The sequence below is a fragment of the Salmo trutta genome, chromosome 30 (genome assembly GCF_901001165.1).
Source record: "Salmo trutta chromosome 30, fSalTru1.1, whole genome shotgun sequence".
NCBI classification, from domain to species: Eukaryota; Metazoa; Chordata; class Actinopteri; order Salmoniformes; family Salmonidae; genus Salmo; species Salmo trutta.
This window is the reverse complement of record NC_042986.1, coordinates 10,572,148-10,591,051: the sequence shown is the minus strand read 5'-3', so window position 1 is coordinate 10,591,051 and position 18,904 is coordinate 10,572,148. Positions and strand designations below refer to the sequence as shown.

Here is an 18,904-nt window from a genome sequence, read left to right as displayed (position 1 = left end):
GCTCTGTCATGTTACAGAGGCATTCAGCAGCTTGATAATATACACCGCAACGTTTGCAGACCAGTCATTGTGGCAGACCCTTTGTCCTCAGCCGACACGTGACGGGGTAAGACAAAAACCCTTATCCACTGTTCTCCTCACGTAAATGTAACATCTGCCTTGTCTGTCGGAAGTATAGCAATAACTTGATCATTGCTCAAGCAGAGCAGTCTACTTCATAAGGAAAGGTTCTTCCTCACTCTTCAAGGTTTTGCTCCTGGCCATATTTGTCATGACAAGACTTGAGTAGAACCTCAGGAATGAAACAGACTCTAAATGGTGTGTGTTTGTACCAGGCAGATGCTCTGTGCTTTGCAGGGTGCAGCATTCTTAACCACATACATCATCACAAGAGTCAAGAACAGGCAAGAACTGTCTACTTTCTTTCTCCACCACAGCAGCCAACACTTCATTGAGGCTGTCAACTGTCTTTCGACAGTATGAACAAATACCGTTGCTCTTGTCTCTCTCTTAGATGAAATACTCAGGATGTTGCGCATGAAGACGAATGACACAACTTTCTGTTTGCAGATGTCTGTTGCTTAACAAAGAAGAAGGATACCAGAAATATCACATCTAAAATGAAGCTGAACAAACAGTCGTAGGTGTGTGACAGACTTGAATGACCGACTGGCATAAGACGACTCAGAGAAGATGAGATGCTGGGGACAGTAGGATAGTAGGACATTCAAGTTGCACACCACTGATACTGAAAGTGACCTCCTGCTTACATGTATTGGACACACCTTTGTTTGTTTCCTTGAGGTCTATTGAGAGAAGGACTTTAGCCTTGACCTTTGTGCCCACATGCAAGCTGTTATTGTATTTGATAAGAAAGGATTAATCATTATAAGGCAGAAATGTGTGCCCAGATTTTAGTGTGGTTGTGTGCCTCTGGTTTATACCAGCTTTATGGCAGTCACTTCACGTCACTGTAAAGCTGAGTTCAAGAGCATGCATGACTGGAGAGCGGTGCAGTTATGATTTTAATGATATGGTTTTGAGGAATATTATGTTCAGTCATTTTGTCTCCAGTGAAGCAATATCCTGTGTATTTTGACAGATATAGTTCCCTTGCATAGCTACAGTGTGACTGTTGGGCCTGAGTTGATATGATACTGCTAGATCTGACAGCTGAAGTGTTCCAACTGTCACGGCTGTGTCTGATTTCTAGCTCCGCCTGATTCGGTGACGGAGAGGTTCAACTCTCAGCTGCAATGTTATGTCAATGTCCAGTATAACATTTTGAGTTGTTACAGAGCAACTATATAAGGGCCAAAGAGAACTCCAGGGAAATGTTACAGTACATAAAGGGGGAACTACTGAGAGCGTGAAGGTTCCTCGTGCATAATGTACACTAGACTAGAGCCTGTTTTTATGACCTCATTCTTAACATCCACACAATTAAAGACCTGGACAATCTCGGTCCATTGAGTGAATAGCTCTTCGTACAGTTATGTTAGGTTGTACTGTACAGTAGCCTATATTTCTCCCACAAACACATCTATTTTTATAGCTCTATGGCCATAAAAAGCCCTCACCCACTCTGTCCAATAGGGTTTGTGTCTGTCTGCCTCAGGTGTCTAGCAGAAGATGCTGAATATATACAGCAAGTTACAGCATTTGTAAATGTCATCTCAGGAAGTCATGTGTGAACAAAACATTAGTTCCAGGAAATGACTTGCCAACCACAATGCACTAAACGCTTGACACATACAGTAGCTTGAGTAGAGTTTGTCACCTAGTTCCTGTCACTGCTGTTAAACATTTTAGGTTGGTCTACATTTGCCTGCACATTTAAACTGGAGTTTAATGATTCTTCTGTCCATATCTGTATGTATATTTACTGCTTTTTTGACTGACATGTAGTGGTAGTAGTAGTATAGGTGTGTGGAAGGAGTTCTAGTAGCAGCGTGTTTTAGTCATTGTAATGCTCAGCTATGTGACTTGAACAGTGGTTTATCTTGATATTAGCTGCCTATGTGATCCAAGTAAGCCCTTTTCAGATCTATTAGTATTACCGTGCCCAGAGCCAATGTTGAATAAGTGATTATTATCTAACCAGTTTAAGTAAAGAGGATAGAGACTATTATTTGTGGCCAGTGTGAAGCTAAGTTCATCCCATCTGTTCAGTGTGATGTGGCCAACCACTTCTGTCTCTCTTCCCTCTGAAAGAGAAACACTGGACCAAAGATACAGGAAGTGGTTATTAATAGTAGACTGTCTTATTTCTGTGTAATATATCGTCACTAAGTTCAATGGTAAACACCCATCGTGGTAGCGTTCAATCTTAGGGAGCTGTCATAAAGACACTGAACCTACACAGAACAAGTGGCTGAGGAAGTTAGCGATTGCTATGACTCAGGTGACTTTAAAACCATCTAATTGTATGGTTTTATTTTCAGACGGAGGGAATTGTCCCCAGTTGTTGTCTGTTAGTCAGACCTCTAGACCTCCTCCATATATTTCCAAAGCTCATCGGCAAAAATGCATCACTTTGTTAGCTAGTCTTTTTATTATAATAACTGCTGTAGTTGAGCTCAGTTATTTTTAGGCAGGTTATTTTTTTTTTTTAAATGTATGCCCATTTTTAGAGGACAACTTTAATAATATAACTTATATTTTAGTTTTCTCACGGTGTTGGTGTTTACTTAATCCACAGTGAACATCCAAGAATCTGGAGGCACAGGTTCAGCATCCACTACCATGGTGAACCAGGACCCCACCAACCCCTCCCATGCCCTCTTTGACCAGTTTGTCCAGAGCCAGACCTGTAAGGAGGTGCAGCGTACCTTCTCAGAGCTCTGCCACCACCTACAATTGGACCCCCGGGACTACCAGAGTTTCTACACCAAGCTCAAGGAGAGGCTCAACTACTGGAAGGCCAAAGCCCTCTGGATCAAGCTGGACAAGCGGGCCCAACACCAAGATTACCAGCAGGGCAAAGTCTGTGCCAAAACCAAGGTGTGTGTGTATTTATTTCTTCTCATTTAAACGAAGAAGACGAATACTGAAGAAGTTATCTAAAGTAAAATACATTTGTACAAGTAGGGTGGCTGTGTGGTGCTCTGTTAGAGGTGGATTTCCAGCTGTGTTTCAGGTTTCAACATCACCATTGTGTCTCTACAGTGGCAGAGTATTGTCAGTGCTTTTGATACTATCTATCAAGGTGCATTCAGCAACTGCAGAGCTTTATCCTGTTTCCTTCCTTCCTCTCTATATTTATTCCTTCCCCCCAACTCTCTCCCCTCTTCTCTCTCACGTACCCTTTCCCTCTCCCTCCGTCTCACTCTCTCTTTCTCCCCCCTCTACCCACCTCTGTATCTCTCTCTCTCTCTCCTCAGTGCCTGGTGCTGGGTGCAGGGCCGTGCGGGCTGAGGACAGCCATAGAGTTGGCTCTGCTGGGGGCTCAGGTGGTGGTACTGGAGAAGAGGGACTCTTTCTCCCGGAATAACGTGCTGCACCTCTGGCCTTACACCATCTATGACCTGCGTGGGCTGGCTGCCAAGAAGTTCTACGGCAAATTCTGCACTGGGGCTCTGGATCACATCAGTATGTCTACCACTGCCATACTATATCAACTAGATTTACTGATGTAATAATGCCAATCATATATCTTTATTCATTATGTATAACTAAATTCAACCTTTAGTTGATGATGATTTTACAGTTATTTTTCACATACAGTACCTGTGTACACTACCAGTCAAAAGTTTTAGAACACCTACTCATTTAAGGGTTTTTATTTATTTTTTTACAATTTTCTATGTTGTAGAATAATAGTGAAAACATCAAAACTATTGAATAACATATGGATTCATGTAGTAACCAAAAAAGTGTTAAACAAATCAAAATGTGTTTTATATTTGAGAATCTTCAAATAGCCACCCTTTGCCTTGATGACAGCTTTGCACACTCTTGGGATTCTCTCAACCAGCTTCATGAGGTAGTTACCTGGAATGCATTTCAATTAACAGGTGTGCCTTGTTAAAAGTTAATTTGTGGAATTTCTTTCCTTCTTAATGCGTTTGAGCCAATCAGTTGTGTTCTGACAAGGTAGGGGGGGAGCCCTATCTGGTAAAAGACCAAGTCCATATTATGGCATGAACAGCTCAACTAAGCAAAGAAAAATGACAGTCCATCATTACTTTAAGACATGAAGGTCAGTCAATACGGATATATATTTTTTCTTCAAGTGCAGTCATGAAAACCATCAAGGGCTATGATGAAATTGGCTCTCATGAGGACCGCCACAGGAAAGGAAGACCCAGAGTTATCTCTGCTGCAGAGGATACGTTCATTAGCGTTACCAGCCTCAGAAATTGCAGCCCAAATAAATGTTTCACAGAATTCAAGTAACAGACACATCTCAACATCAACTGTTCAGAGGAGACTGTGTGAATCAGGCCTTCAGGGTAAAATTACTGCAAAGAAACCACTTCCAAAGGACACCAATAAGAAGAAGAGACCAGTGGAAAAGTCCAAATTGGTTATTTTTGGTTCCAACCGCTATAAAAGCATGGAGCAGGATGTGTTATGGTGTGGGGGTGCTTTGCTGGTGACCCCGTCTGTGATTTATTTAGAATTCAAGGCCCACTTAACCAGCACGGCTACCACAGCATTCTGCAGCGATACGCCATCCCATATGGTTTGGGCTTAGTGGGACTATCATTTGATTTTCAACAGGACAATGACCCAAAACACACCTCCAGGCTGTGTCAGTGCTATTTGACCAAGAAGGAGAATGATGGAGTGCTACATCAGATGACCTGGCCTCCACAGTCACCCGACCTCAACACAATTGAGATGGTTTGGGATGAGTTGGACCGCAGAGTGAAGGAAAAGCATCCAACAAGTGCTCAGCATATGTGCGAACTCATTCAAGACTGTTGGAAAAGCATTCCAGGTGAAGCTGGTTGAGAGAATGCCAAGAGTGTGCAAAGCTGTCATCAAGGCAAAGGGTGGCTATTTGAAGAATCTCAAATATAAAATATATTTTGATTTGTTTAACACTTATTTAGTTACTACATGATTCCATGTGTTATTTCATAGTTTTGATGTCTTCACTATTATTCTACAATGTAGAAAATAGTAAAAATAAAGAAAAACCCTTGAATGAGTAGGTGTTCTAAAACTTTTGACTGGTAGTGTGTGTCCATATCATCAGGCATCAGTCAACTGTTTGAATTGAAGAGGATTGTTTTAATTCCCTGTGTGACAACATCATACATCGTTCTATGTGTCTGTATCCTTCAGGCATCCGCCAGCTCCAGCTGATACTGCTGAAGGTGTCTCTCCTCCTGGGGGTGGAGGTTCACACTGGGGTGGAATTCAAAGGCTTCGTGGAGCCCTCAGAAGCCACAGGTACTTCTAGGCTCCCCTCTGTTCCCTCCCTGTATTAGAGAAATAAAATACTAGCTATTTGCATGGCTGTAAAAGCTTGTCGGGCAGTTGAAACAATCTGCCCAGAATCCTGTGTGTGATAATAGAACTTAATGCTATGCTATCTCTGTGGTTCCCTATGGCTCCCTCCATCAGGCTGGATGGCCGAGCTGTTTCCTGACGATCACCCTGCTGGGAAGTTCCAGTTTGATGTCTTCATCTCTGCAGGAGGAGGACGCTTTGTCCCGGATGGTGAGGACACAGTCACACGCTGTCATACTGCTGCACATACTGTACACACTTTAGACCAGCATATTTTAATAGGACTTCATCCCTGACTGTGAGGAGTGAGGACACACTTAGAAAATGAAGAATGTAGCCGGACACTCAAGCTCCGATACGTTTGATTTATTAAACGGAAACACTCAATTATATGCACCTGAATTCAGGCTGCATGTGCTTCTCCTCGATATGCATGTCTTTCTCCCCAGGCTTCAGGTGGAAGGAGCTGCGAGGAAAGCTGGCCATCGGCATCACATGTAACTTCATCAACCATCACTCAGCAGCCGAGGCCCAGGTGGCAGAGATCAGTGGTGTGGCCCGCATCTACAACCAGAAGTTCTTCCAGGACCTGCTCACAGAGAAAGGTAGGATTCTATTCTATGACCCTGGTTTGGGTCTACTGAGTGCCAACACTTCTACTGTTGGACGCTAAGGTTTCAGCGACCGTGGCTCAGGATAAAGAATATTGCACAGTCTGGGCATGGTGACAGTTATGGCGACAGAGAAGGAGTGGACAGTGGAGAGTGCTGTCTTTTTAATCTGTGTCCCTCTTCCTCTTGTCAGTGTCATTTGAATTGATGCTATCATCTGTGATGCAATCCCCCTGTTCTTCTTCTCTTGTGCTGTTTCACTTGTCCTGTCATTGTCTTGTTCTTAGTTTCTCACTCATTAATTTTGTTCTCTCGCTCTCTTTCATTTATTTCGTTCTTGATCTCTCTCTCGCTCTCTCTCTTTCTCTCTCCCTTTCCATATCTCCATCGCCCTCTCTCTCCTCTATCTCCTCTCTTTTCTTTATTTCTCTCTCCTCGCTATCTCTCCCACCCTCCCTCCAGGTATTGATCTGGAGAACATAGTCTACTATAAAGACGCCACCCATTACTTTGTCATGACTGCCAAGAAGAAGAGCCTGTTAAAGATGGGGGTCATTAAACAGGTGAGGGAACCACATCATTACAACCAGCACCAGCAGCAGCTCCACACTAGGCCTCTAGAGGGCTTTTCACAACACTGAGACAAACTGGCCCAAGCCTGGATCCCAACATAGTCCTCTCCAAACAAGCTAGGGGCTTTTCCTGCTCTTTGGGATTAGCCGCTAATAAACCGTGTTAATGTAATTGATGTCTATCCAGCACAGGGTCAGCACTAGGTCTACCCAGCCATGCTACTGTGTACACTGCTCACTCTCGCTCCCTCTTGTCACACTAGTAGTCTGGAACGACAAAGCCAGATCTTCTTGTTTTGTCTTCAATGATTAGAGCCCACTCTGCCTGTTATCAAAATAGAGACTTTCTTCTGTCTCATCTGTTATAGTTCAGTTGCCAAGATGGGAGATGTTCTGCTGAGTAACTGTTTAGTATTTCTGTTGCACTGAAGCTGTAATCATTCTATATATTTGTGCATGATTATGGAGGGTTGGTATTTGTGTAATTCTTGTCACTGTTCCACTTTGTTTAAAGATGCTGACTCACAGTGTCGGCTTGCTTCTTTATGTGGAGCATATAATGCATGGCTAGACTACGTGGGAGGATTATATCCAATGTTTTCACATAAAGCAGCATCTAGATTCTAGTCCGTGATAGACAGCTCTCTGATGTGTGTCACCACCACCCCAGTGCTTTAATTATGCCGGTCTGCATCAGTAGTACAGACTATCTGCTTCTCCAATTTTCTACTGCTTGAGTATCGGTACCTCTTATATAAGAACACCAGTACTGTAAAATTAGAATGAGTACTGGCCCCTAAAATCCTTACTGGCACCTTTATCATTCCACTTCAGGCACTGACCACCCCCAATGTGTCCCCCATAGTTCCCCATTTGTATTTTTGTCCTATTTAATTATATGGTGTCCCCTCTGTGACCACCTCAAATATGTTCCCTCTTGTCTCCAGGACTTCAGTGACGCCAATCAGCTCCTGGGCCAGGCCAACGTGGACCAGGACGCCTTGTTGCGTTACGCCCACGGCGCTGCCCACTTCTCCACAGGCCACCGCCTGCCCAACATGCAGTTTGCCCTGAACCACGCTGGCCAGCCTGACGTGGCCATGTTTGACTTCACCTGTATGCACCGTGCTGAGAACGCCTCGCTGGTCAGGGAGAGGAAAGGAAAGAAACTTCTCATGGGCCTGGTCGGAGACTGCCTGGTGGAGGTGAGAGGTCATGTACATGTGATGGATGACGACCTTGTTGTAAAATGTCTAACATGTTCATGGTTTCTATATTCTCACATACTGTATGTACATTCAGTTATACACACAATGGTACACTGATTGTACTTTATACACGGTCCTCACTTAGGAAATGGAGTATAAAATCGTCTCAGGGCATAACAGTGTCTACATACAATTTCCTGTTGTCATACAGCACTATTCTGAAAGGGTTTTGATAGAAAGTGTATGTGTCTACAGCCTTTCTGGCCTCTGGGAACAGGTATTGCCCGTGGGTTTCTGGCTGCCTTCGACACAGCGTGGATGGTCAGGAGCTGGGGCAAGGGAAAACCCCACCTGGAAGTCGTTGCTGAACGGTAACAAAGCTTTTTCTATATGATCATAAACACCACCTCGAAAATCATGTGCCCATCCCTCTTCGTTGTTACTGTCTAGAAGGGGGTTACCCTAGCCGGGCTTTTCAGAGAAAACTCTCCAACTGGTAATACCACTCTAGGCCTTTAACTCTTTTTCCTCACAACATTCTTTGAACATCCATTACTTCACAAGCAGCTGCTTTAAAAAAAATCTTCCTGAACAAACCCATCAATCTTCTGTTCCTTTGGAGCTGCTTCTTCTTCAGTTCTACACTGAGCTTCTGAGGTAGAAGTGATTCTAGAAGATTTCTTTCCCTCTGACTGAATAGGGAGAGTATCTACCAGCTCCTGTCCCAGACCACGCCAGAGAACATCAATAAAAACTACAGTGCCTTTAGCATAGACCCGGCTACACGCTACCAGCACGTCAACCTCAACTCCATCAAGGCCAACCAGGTCAGAAACACACAAATATTATCTATTACATTATAGTCCTTCTATTTCTATGGTCAGCACAGACTCAAAGCTCCATTGATGCCTGATTCATACTATTGGGCCAACCTGAAAGACACTGTGCTGTCTTGGATCTTTTCTTTTCAACACGGTTCCAGCAACTATAGTGGATGCGTAACCAGGCCAGCTCAGTAAAGTTTGGTTCAGGTTGGTTCGATGGTGTGAAAAGGGTATAACTGTCTCACTGTATCAGTGCTAGCAAAGTGAATAGATATCGTGCTGAGTAACATTGTAAACACATTGTGAATTATATCAGCGCTGCTCTGCCATTTTGGGTTGATATTTCCTAGAGTATACATGCGTTGCCAGGAAACTGCTCTGTTTGTGTATGAAGTGTTGAGCCGGCTAGGAAATGCTTTTTGATTTCCCCCACTAGAGGAGTATTGATCTGAAAGGCTTTAGTTTTCACAAACTACCAGATCAATTACACTGCATCAAACCAAACCCCAGCTTCTGCATTTGAGTACCAGCTTTATGAAGCCAACTGTGTTCTTAGCCTGGTCCTAGATCTGTTTGTGCTGTATATCCAACTCCTATTGCCGTTGCTTGACAATGACCGTAGGAGTTGGCAAGACAGCACAAGCATATCTGGGACCAGGCTACTGTGTTCTGGCTCTAGTATAAAATTCAAATCAAGTGCTATGTTGTTTATCATGATTCTCTCTCTCTTTGCATGCATTCCAAAGTTGCAACATCTGTATGATGTTGAAGACCATATTGATTTGGGCCGACCAACCAAGAAGCAGAAAGGTTTGTCTAGCTTCACTTCACTAAAGCAGTAATGCATGAGGGGAGCATGGGCATGATTCATTTTTGTTTGGGCACGACTGTGCTGGGCAATTCCACGGTAACGGAATTACACTTTGACTCCGTTTTTTCCACTTTAAATGTATGCTAAACAAAAACCTTTGATCTTAATGTTTTACAAACTATACAACTCTATGCACAAGGACTACTTTTAACAATTTCCACAGGAGAATTTACAAAAAAGAACTTAGTGGAAGAACTATGCAGATGCAAATTTTGGTAACAGATTTACATTTTCCAAAAACTTTGTTAAATATGTGCTCTGAATTAAGTTTCAAAAATGTCCGCAGAAAGAATGGGGTGTCAGCTATGACATGACACCTTGAGTTTGAAAAATATATATTTTGGTTATTGAACTACAAGTGGATTTACATCTGGTAATGGATTTACGGTAATGGAATTACATCATGGGTCCCTGATCTGTACTGTACAGATCTGTACTGTACATAATTATGGCTCTGAATGTAGTAATTCTCATACTTTGCAATTTTGGAAATCACAGTGCAGCACAGCAGAGAACTGTCCAGACTCAGACTGTTTTAACACTCCAGACCAGATAACAGAAAGACAAAGAAAACAGTTCTGAGCTGAACATAACAGTATGCCAGTGGAAGGGAGGACAGTAGCAGGTGACCCAACTGTGGTTTGTGACTATTATGATTTCCCATTCAGTTGCAGTAATTCTGTTACAGATTTTTGGGGTAATTCTGTAATGGAATTACAAGTTTTAAAGCTGCAACTTATTGGGAGACCTGACCAAATTCACATAGAAATGTGAGTTTTAGATCTGTCCTTCCCATTGAAAGCAAGTTTAAGAAGCGGTAGATCTGTTCTATGTGCGTTCTTAAGTTACGTTTTTGTTGTCTTTTACTTTCAGTTGTGTACACCCGCTTCAAACATCTGAAAATACAATATTTTTCGTTATGGAAAGATATTTCACAGTGGTTTAGATTGTACAATGATTCTCTACACTATACTTGCTTGTTTTGTCATTAAACTGAAATTAGGCAAACTTCGAATTTTAACAACCAGGAAATGGCGGAGCGATTCCTGCGTAGTGTAGGCCTATTGAGCATGCCTTCTAAATCCTAATGCAGTGTTCCTATGTGTGTTCATGGCCCAGATTCGGTTGGAGCTTTTGAGGAGCTGTTGAAGTGGTGCCAGCAGCACACGGCAGGGTACGACAGGGTGAAGGTGAAGGATCTGACCCAGTCCTGGAGGTCTGGCCTGGCCCTGTGTGCCCTCATCAACACCTTCAGACCCCATCTTATGTGAGTCTATGGGCTTTATAAGGGCACAATTCAACTTATACACCACAAATGTAGCAAATGCACAAGTAGTACCACAGAAAGAAAGACGTACCCATGAGTCTACAGTAAAATGTCATTGGTCTGAGAGGCTTTTCCTGTTCAAATTATTCTAATTCCATGCTTCTACCTGTCCAATAAGAAAGCAAACGTCCATTTTCTATGGTGTGCCCAACTGAACATGGCCCTGGTCAACATAGTAACTGTCCTTCACCTGTCCCTCCACAGTGACATGTCCTCTCTGAAGGAGTCTGATTCGGTCCACAACAACCAGCTGGCCTTCAGCCTCCTGGAGGGAGAGCTGGGCATCCCTCCCATCATATCAGCCAGTGACATGGCCACCAAGGAACAGATAGACAAGCTCTCCATGGTGCTCTACCTCACACAGATCCACGATGCCTTCAACGAAAGGACACCCACTAGTGGTAAGCATCAGGGCAATGGTTGTCACACTTGTTACATCCAATAATTAGCACCGTGATTGTTTGATTACTTGTAGCCTTGACGCCAGCCATTTTGAACAAGAAAGTGGTGTTGAGGTCTGTCTATCATGAGACTAGATTATGTATATTTGTAGAATGTTACTGTGACATTGTTATCTCGACATTATACGTAGTTGTATTCATTACGTAAAGGTGTTTTTGGTGTGCTTTATTTCTAAAAATGCTGGACCAAATTTCAGCAGTTTTCAATATTAACCATATCACATAGCCTACTATTAGTGAAGGTGATTGAATCTGGTCCTAAGTCTGCTGTTTACACAGTGCATAGCTTATGTAACCCCCATTTGTACAACCTTGGGCCCAGGTGTTTTTTTCTCTATGAAATGTGTTTTGTGTTGATAAGGAGGGAGAGGGTCATTGTCCCTTTAAGAGCATTACCCAGCATTCCTCTGGTTAGAGTAGCTGGGTCTGTGCTCGTAACCAGCCCTGATTGACTGTCAGGGTTGTGCTGCTCTCGGTCGGTAAGCCAGGCAGCAGTCAAAGCAAACGGCATAGCAGCCCGTGAGGAAATGGCTTATCAGGCTTGGGTGGGACTAGCCTCAGCGTCATCTAAACGATATCTAATATTCCTGCTGTGAGGAAGAAGGATTTTCCCGGTCTGTTTTTGCTGCCGGGGGTATTTCTGGTAAATACAAGCAGAGTGTGTGTAGCAGAGATATTTTCAGTGGTGATCCAGCATTTGGAAGCAGGCTTGGATAGAGGGTGTGACTTGCTCCGCTTGCCTTGTCGCTGTGATGCTGTAGGTAGCATACAGTAGCTCTCTGTAGGGGGATCGGCTGTCTGGCTTGCACACAGATGCGCATGCACGAGGGACATGTCCTGTCTGTCACGGGGCGCTTACACAGGAGATCTCTCAGGGGGATTGACAAGTTGAATTTAATTACATCTCCTACAAAGCCTTGTTTTCAACAGCACTGTGGAGAAGCCGGATGTGTGATATAAAATGACTGACAGGATTTTTTACATAAGAGAGATTGGTAGAGGAAAAAGCCGGAAGACATTGTTTATGTACAAGAAGCTGTGCACATTTTAAAATGCAGGTTCTCTGCTGTAGGGAGGGACTCGGGACAACACAGGGAGTTAGGTTGGTTCCTGTGAAACGTGTGTGTTGTTCTGGCAGAACAGGGACAGTATGAAACTAACGCTGGAGTGCGTGTGTGTCTCTGCAGCAGAACCCCCGAGCCTTCTGACACCGTCCAAGACCCTGTCTTTTCAGGCCGTGTTCTTCCTCAACAAGCTCAAGCACAACTCTCTGCAAAGACGCAAGGTAAGGCAAGGTAAGGCTCAGGCAATCAGCAGCGACTAGTCAGCTGTTTACTCAATACAGTATCAGGGATAGCGCGCTAAAAAACGTTTCTGTTGGGTAAAATGGAGAGTAGGCCAACCTCAAGTTCACATCGATTGTCAATCTTTTTCATGCAACTCCCTGCTGTGGTTAACTATTTGCTTACAGTAATATCAGAGTTCTCTAGATAAGAACCTTGAATTCACATGCCCAGCCATTTTGGTTTTGGTTCTTGTAATTATACTTTGATTCATTCATTGTACATTCATTGTCAACAGTTGCACAATGTGTTTTAATCATCATTTGATTTGTAGTTCGTTATTATAGCTAATACCATACTACAGAACGCTTACAGTAGATGTGTACCTTTGTTGTCCTTTTCCAAAATCAACTGTAATAGCAGACACCTTTCAAGCATGTAAGATGATATCTAAAGCATTGTTCATTTTGACATCACCCATTATTCATTTGCATATTTTAAACCATAAACGGTCATGTGACTGTTTTGTTTTATTTTTTTACACAGGAGAGACTGGCAGCCGAGACAGAAGAAAAAGATAAAAGGATGAGGATGGGAGATGAGGAAGATGTGAGTAGTGTCTAGAATACAAATGCTATCCTCATTACCATAGGCTCCCATGCAGCGCTAACCTTTTGCTGTGTGATGGCTGTATCTGCAGACTTCAGGACTACTCCAACTGCGATTCTATACAATGTTTCCGTGCTATGTTATTGAACTACTGACATCACTGGCGCTTGTTCCCCTCTTTGGTTACTACTGGGGTATAACACCTAAGGTACAGACCTTTGTAATAATTGTTGAACACGCCGGATTTGTCATTTTGAGTCGTTCCTCTTTCTCTGGCATTCAGGACTAGTCGCTATTGGTACATCATAAGCACATGTTTTTGTGCTAAGTTATTGAAGTACTGTTCAAATATGATTGTTGCTCTCAATTTCTTTGCTCTCAGCCTGTAGCCCCTCTCTCAGCCCCTGAGGTGACCCCTGACCCTGAACTAAGCCCGACGTCAATGAACAATGAGGAGTGTTACTTCTGCGGCCAGCGGGTCTTTGTCCTGGAAAGGATCAGTACTGAGGGCAAGTTCTTCCACCGTAGCTGCTTCACCTGCCAGCAGTGTGGCACCACCCTCAGACTGGGCAGATATACCTTTAGCCAGCACACGGGTGAGTGAGCATCACAACTTCTACCGCTGAGTGCAAGTCTGTTTGTGCTAATCATGTTAATTCCTTAGCATGCTGACGAATGCCAAGGAGGTGACCTGATAGCGTAGACTGGCACTCAGTCTCGTGGGATATCTGCTGGGTCCTAATGAGCCCTTTTGAATTATTTACAAGCACAACATCATGTTACTATGCAAGTGGGACTTCCATGGTCGTTATGTACTCAAGTATGGAAAATATTCTCTGTGACATGTTGTGTTCTGTCTTCTGAAATGTTGTCTGCTCACAAAGACGCAGCAAGCTACTCCCACTTTGGACAATACAGAAACAGAATATTGTTATTTCTAGTGCAACAGCTTCCATACCTGTAGTAAGTTAAATCCTCCAAGGCAAGGAACCTACATCCGGATGATAAATACAGCACAGTTTAATTTATTTCTGCACCATATGAAAAATGAATGAAAGATACCCTTTTACGCGTTTTGTGGTTCATGTGAAAAGGAGAATGGGAGAAAGGGTTGTCAAGTGGCATCTCTAACATGTACCAGATCCAGAGTCTGTGCAAGCTGTTGTTTTCCCTCTTGTGCCCTCAGGGAAGTTCTACTGTGAGCTGCACTCTGAACAGATAGAGAACAAGGAACAATCCCCATCCGTTAAGGTGGGTCTCTCTGTTCTGAGTTTGAGCAGATGGGAAATGAAACCGTTCTGTTGCATACCATGTTGCCAGCTTGTGGCTCAACTTGTCTGTACAGAACAGTTAAGGACAGCTAGTGGGTAGAAGTAGTACATTAGCGTTGAGTTACAAGACCTGTTCATTTCCAACAGGGCAGTGTACCGTAACCATTCATTTACAGAGGAATGTTTAATCACAACAATGCTAGTGCTACAATGCTTCTTTCATTTCCCCCCCCCCCCCTTCTAGGATACCATCGGAGATCACGAGGAGAAGAGAGGTGTGAATTCAATCTCCAGTGAAGACCCCTCACCTTGTCCCTCTGAGGACGATGAGCACTATCTAGACTCGGGTCCTCCTAAACCCATGGAGCCTCTGCATCCTCAGAGTCAGGAAGACCCCAGTAGCAAACAACCTAGCCCTGTAGAGGAGCCCCCTGTCTCACCAAAACCACCCATAGACGTTTTCACAAAGAAGGAGTTTGAGGACTGTGAGGTGGAGGAAGAGGGGAAGGAGGGGGGTGAGGATGCCCCCTCGGATCCTCTGACCCCTGTCCCAAAACCTCGCCACTCTCGCTCGGCCATCCCAAGCCCCCAGGCCTCGCCTCCTTTACCCAAACCACGCACCGTCCTCACCCCAAAAAGGGACACGTCACCAGCCCATGTAGGGGAGAAGGGGTCCCCCAGGGCAGCAGGAGAGAAAGGGACCCCCAAGGCAGCTCCTGACTCCAGGCCGAAGCCATCCCTGCGGAAGCTGCAGCTGACCGACGAGGAGAAGAACCACCTAGTCAACTTGAGCTTCAGCCTGGACTCTGACTCGGAGACACCTGGTTCTTCCTCCTGCTCCTCTTCCTCAGCCACAGCAGGGGGTCCCTGCCCACCCAAACCCCCAGGTGTCTTTCTCTTTCATGACCTTTGTTTTGTCTCTTCTATTGTTTAAACTGTAAAAATGTTGCGATTTTAAATGGGAGTGTGAATATACAACCTTTTTTGAGGTATGATCAAAAAAATAATGTTTAAAATGGCCCAGTCGAAAGCTTGAAGGGTTTAATAAAGTTTGATTTGAGGTGCAGACGGCCAGGAGGAGGAGGGCTACTGGAGTGGGGGCCCTGGGTCGGGGGGACACATACGGGAGCACAGGAACCGCCGCTGCTTCAGGAGGAAAGAGGAACCAGTGGAGGGCCAGGGTCAGCACGCCAGGGTCCGCTCCAAGTTCTCCCCCTGGAACTTGTCCTCCCCTCGGCTGGGGAGGGACCAACGCTTCAGCGTCCTCAACAGCCACCCAGGTAAAGACCCTAGTGTGGTGTGGATTTACTGTCTCGGCCATAGAGAGCCCCTCTAGTAATTTAATAGGATATGTCATAAACCCTCAAAGTTCCAGAATGGGGTGAAAATGGCAGCCACTTTGGTCAGGGAGTAATCCAAACCAGTCTAATTGGAATGAATGGCAGTAGAGGCATAATCCTGATTTTAATTAAGCAGGAAAATAAAGTAAGGCATGCGATTTATATCAGAAGTTGTGTAGTATAATTATTGTCATCCTAAAATATTGTCATAATAATATAAATAGTTAAAATGGATTTTATACACATTTTTTGTATAAATGTGTTTTCTTGGAAAGCAGCGAGGGCTATTCTACATGATACAATATCATTACTTTTTGCATTTACAACTTGTCTAAGTCCTATCATCAACTGATTTTTATCCAGGGTCTGGCTGTGGATTGACTGCATTGTTTGAATGGAATGTTGGCATATTGGCAGTTTATTAAAAAAAATATATATATATATATATATTAATTAATTAATGGAATCATTCCTCTTAAACTGTCTGGCTAGCTAGCCAACAAACATACAGTGCAGATAAATGATTCAAATTCATTATTTTACACTATCACAGCACTGGCAAACCATGGTTGACCAACTCCCTGATCAAAATGGCTGACCTTTATCCCATCATAAGAAGGTTCATGTCCATTTTGGTATTCTGATTCATAATTATATGGTGTCAGTATGACCACATTATCTTTATACCTATACATTATTGATTTATTTACATGGCAAACAGCAGTTGTTAATAGCCGTGTTCTTCATATCTATTCTGAATGAATAATTGTATTTATTTAACTTCGAAGAAGTACACTATGGCCACAGTGTATCTGAGGAAGATGGTGCTGATGATGATGATGAGGAGGAGGATGAGTTGGATTTGTTTGCACCAGATGGCTTGGATTTATATGATGATAAGGTAAGGCGTGGGACTTGTCTGGCTGGCATATTAAGTCCATCGACATTGCACTCTCTCACACACACACACACACACACACACACTCTCCCTTGTCTGTAGTTTCAGACCATCCCTTCAGACCCTGTGGAGGCTGAGAAACTGGAGCTGTTGAAGATGAGGACGTTGGATCGACGGGCCAAGTCGTGTGAGATGCAGCGCTTCCACAAAGCGCAGGTTGGTTCACTGTACTGAGATTTGCCAGTAAAGCACAGGATTGTGTTTACTAGAGAGAGAACATTTATCGTTGCTAAAGGTTTTGCTCTGGTGCACCCTACTGAATACTGCACAGGTCAGTTCACTGTCTGAACAGGACAGTCTGCTGATGCCAGATCAGAACAGCTCTACTTTGGGATGGTTAGTCTTAACACTGGACCTGCCAGTATTGAGTCTTGCTGCTTGTCCAGTGTTTTCTGCTTTAAAGCTCATCTTATTGTATGCTTGTGACCCCTCCCCCACCCAGTCTATTCAGAGACGCCTGGAGGAGATTGAGGTGACGTTTAAAGAGCTGGAGGATAAAGGTGTGGTGTTGGAGCAGGTACTCCGAGGAGAGGAAGGTGCGACCCCCCCCCCCCCCACCCCGACGCTTTCGTTTGATCTAGCGAACCATAACATAGTACTTTGAACATCGCTTGTCTTGAACAGCAAAAATGTACCTTTTCTATCTTTTATCCTGTGATGCTCGGATGGAGGTCCGTAGAGTGAAACATTGGCATTTGGCAAACTTTAGGGATCAAGGAATATGGAGCAGGAACCCCTTGAGTCTCTTTCGCCCCTCCCCCCCACCATATCTTCTCATTCTCCCACAGGCAGTGGAGGTTCCCCTGAGATGATCGACCAGTGGATCCATCTGGTCCACCAGAAGAACGCCTTGGTCTCTGAGGAGTCAGACCTCATGGTGGCGTGAGTGTAGAACTTTCAATACATTTCCATACATTATACAGAGTGTGGTGTTCTTGTGTGGTGAGAGTCCCTAGCTGAAGTAGCCAGTGGGGGACGGAGAAGCAGACTTCACACTCCTGACAGAGATGTTATTGTGTTCAACAGAGCTGCACCCTTGTTTTGCCATGTTGACCCATGAGCTGAGCGTGAGCTGTGGGGGGGGTTCCCTTAACTGCAACTAAGGCCCTATTGAATGAAACCAGCCACTTCTATTCAACTGTTTTCTGTTTCCTCTGCCCCTCAGGTCTCGACAGCTGGAGTTGGAGGACAAACAGAGCATGCTGGAGATGGAGCTCAGACAATACATGGAGCTGGATGGTATGTTTCTCTACAAAAAGACTGGATCGTTGCAGTTGTCTCACGGATAGCGTTGTTAAATGCTCACTTATTGGGAGGAGCAAATAGGGAGCGGATAGGCTTTTTGTTCAGCTCCTGTGCGAAGTTTGACGTGTGTCCGTAAAATCCTCTTGTGTCCATGTCCACCCCAGACTCTGAGAAGACGGCGGAGCAGCAGGCAGAAGAGGACCGTGTGCTACAGGAGATGCTGGAGGTGGTTGACATGAGGAACTCTCTGGTGTCCTTCCTGGACGAGAAGCGACTCAAGGAGATCGAGAGTGACAAGCAGCAGGCTACCTCGCTGCTAGAGGCCAAGAGACACTCCACAGCCTCAGCAGGGGCACAGGTGCACTGGGCGTGAGGGTGACGCATATATATATATATATAACTGCTAAAATGAAGGAAACACTTGAGTAAATGAAGGATGCAAAGTATATTGAAAGCAGGTGCTTACACACGTGTGGTTCTTTAGTTAATTAAGCAATTAACATCCCATCATGCTTAGGGTCATGTATAAAAATGCCCAGTTGCCCATTATTTTGGCTACCATGGCTAGAAGAGATCTCTGCGACTTTGATAGAGGAGTCTGTCTCAAAGGAGCCTAGGGGGTTTAAAGTGTGTCTGTCACCAGATCTCAATCCAATTGAATACTTCTGGAGCAGTGCCTGAGACTGTTTTCTATCAACAAAACACCAAATGATGGAATTTCTCATGGAAGAATGGTGTCCCATCCCTCCAATAGTTCCAGACACTTGTAGAATCTATGCCAAGGCGCATTGAAGTTGTTCTGGCTCGTGGTGGCCCAACACCATATTAAGACACTTATGATGGCGTTTCCTTTATTTTGGC

At 44.2% G+C, this 18,904-nt stretch overlaps 1 protein-coding gene across 7 annotated transcripts; it reads left to right on the top strand.

Moving 5' to 3' along the window:
- Window positions 1-11: 11 nt before the first annotated feature.
- On the top strand, window positions 12-18,452 carry mical1 (microtubule associated monooxygenase, calponin and LIM domain containing 1). Of its 7 annotated transcripts, none has more exons than XM_029722684.1 (25): window positions 12-106; window positions 2,702-3,003; window positions 3,384-3,591; window positions 5,296-5,403; window positions 5,578-5,673; window positions 5,913-6,068; window positions 6,537-6,637; window positions 7,594-7,851; window positions 8,110-8,225; window positions 8,555-8,681; window positions 9,425-9,488; window positions 10,669-10,816; window positions 11,081-11,277; window positions 12,525-12,622; window positions 13,167-13,229; window positions 13,612-13,825; window positions 14,416-14,480; window positions 14,745-15,387; window positions 15,562-15,780; window positions 16,629-16,741; window positions 16,841-16,954; window positions 17,241-17,334; window positions 17,587-17,680; window positions 17,964-18,037; window positions 18,208-18,452. In XM_029722684.1, the coding sequence occupies exons 2-25, from the start codon at window positions 2,746-2,748 to the stop codon at window positions 18,414-18,416; spliced, it is 3,837 nt and encodes a 1,278-aa protein (XP_029578544.1). In that variant the 5' UTR covers window positions 12-106; window positions 2,702-2,745; the 3' UTR covers window positions 18,417-18,452. The 7 variants fall into 7 exon arrangements, with proteins under 7 accessions (XP_029578544.1, XP_029578547.1, XP_029578546.1 ...); XM_029722687.1 differs by lacking the exon at window positions 12-106 and adding an exon at window positions 571-644 and having other exon boundaries at window positions 15,568-15,780; XM_029722686.1 differs by lacking the exon at window positions 12-106 and adding an exon at window positions 571-644 and having other exon boundaries at window positions 16,632-16,741.
- The last annotated feature ends 452 nt before the right edge of the window (window positions 18,453-18,904 follow it).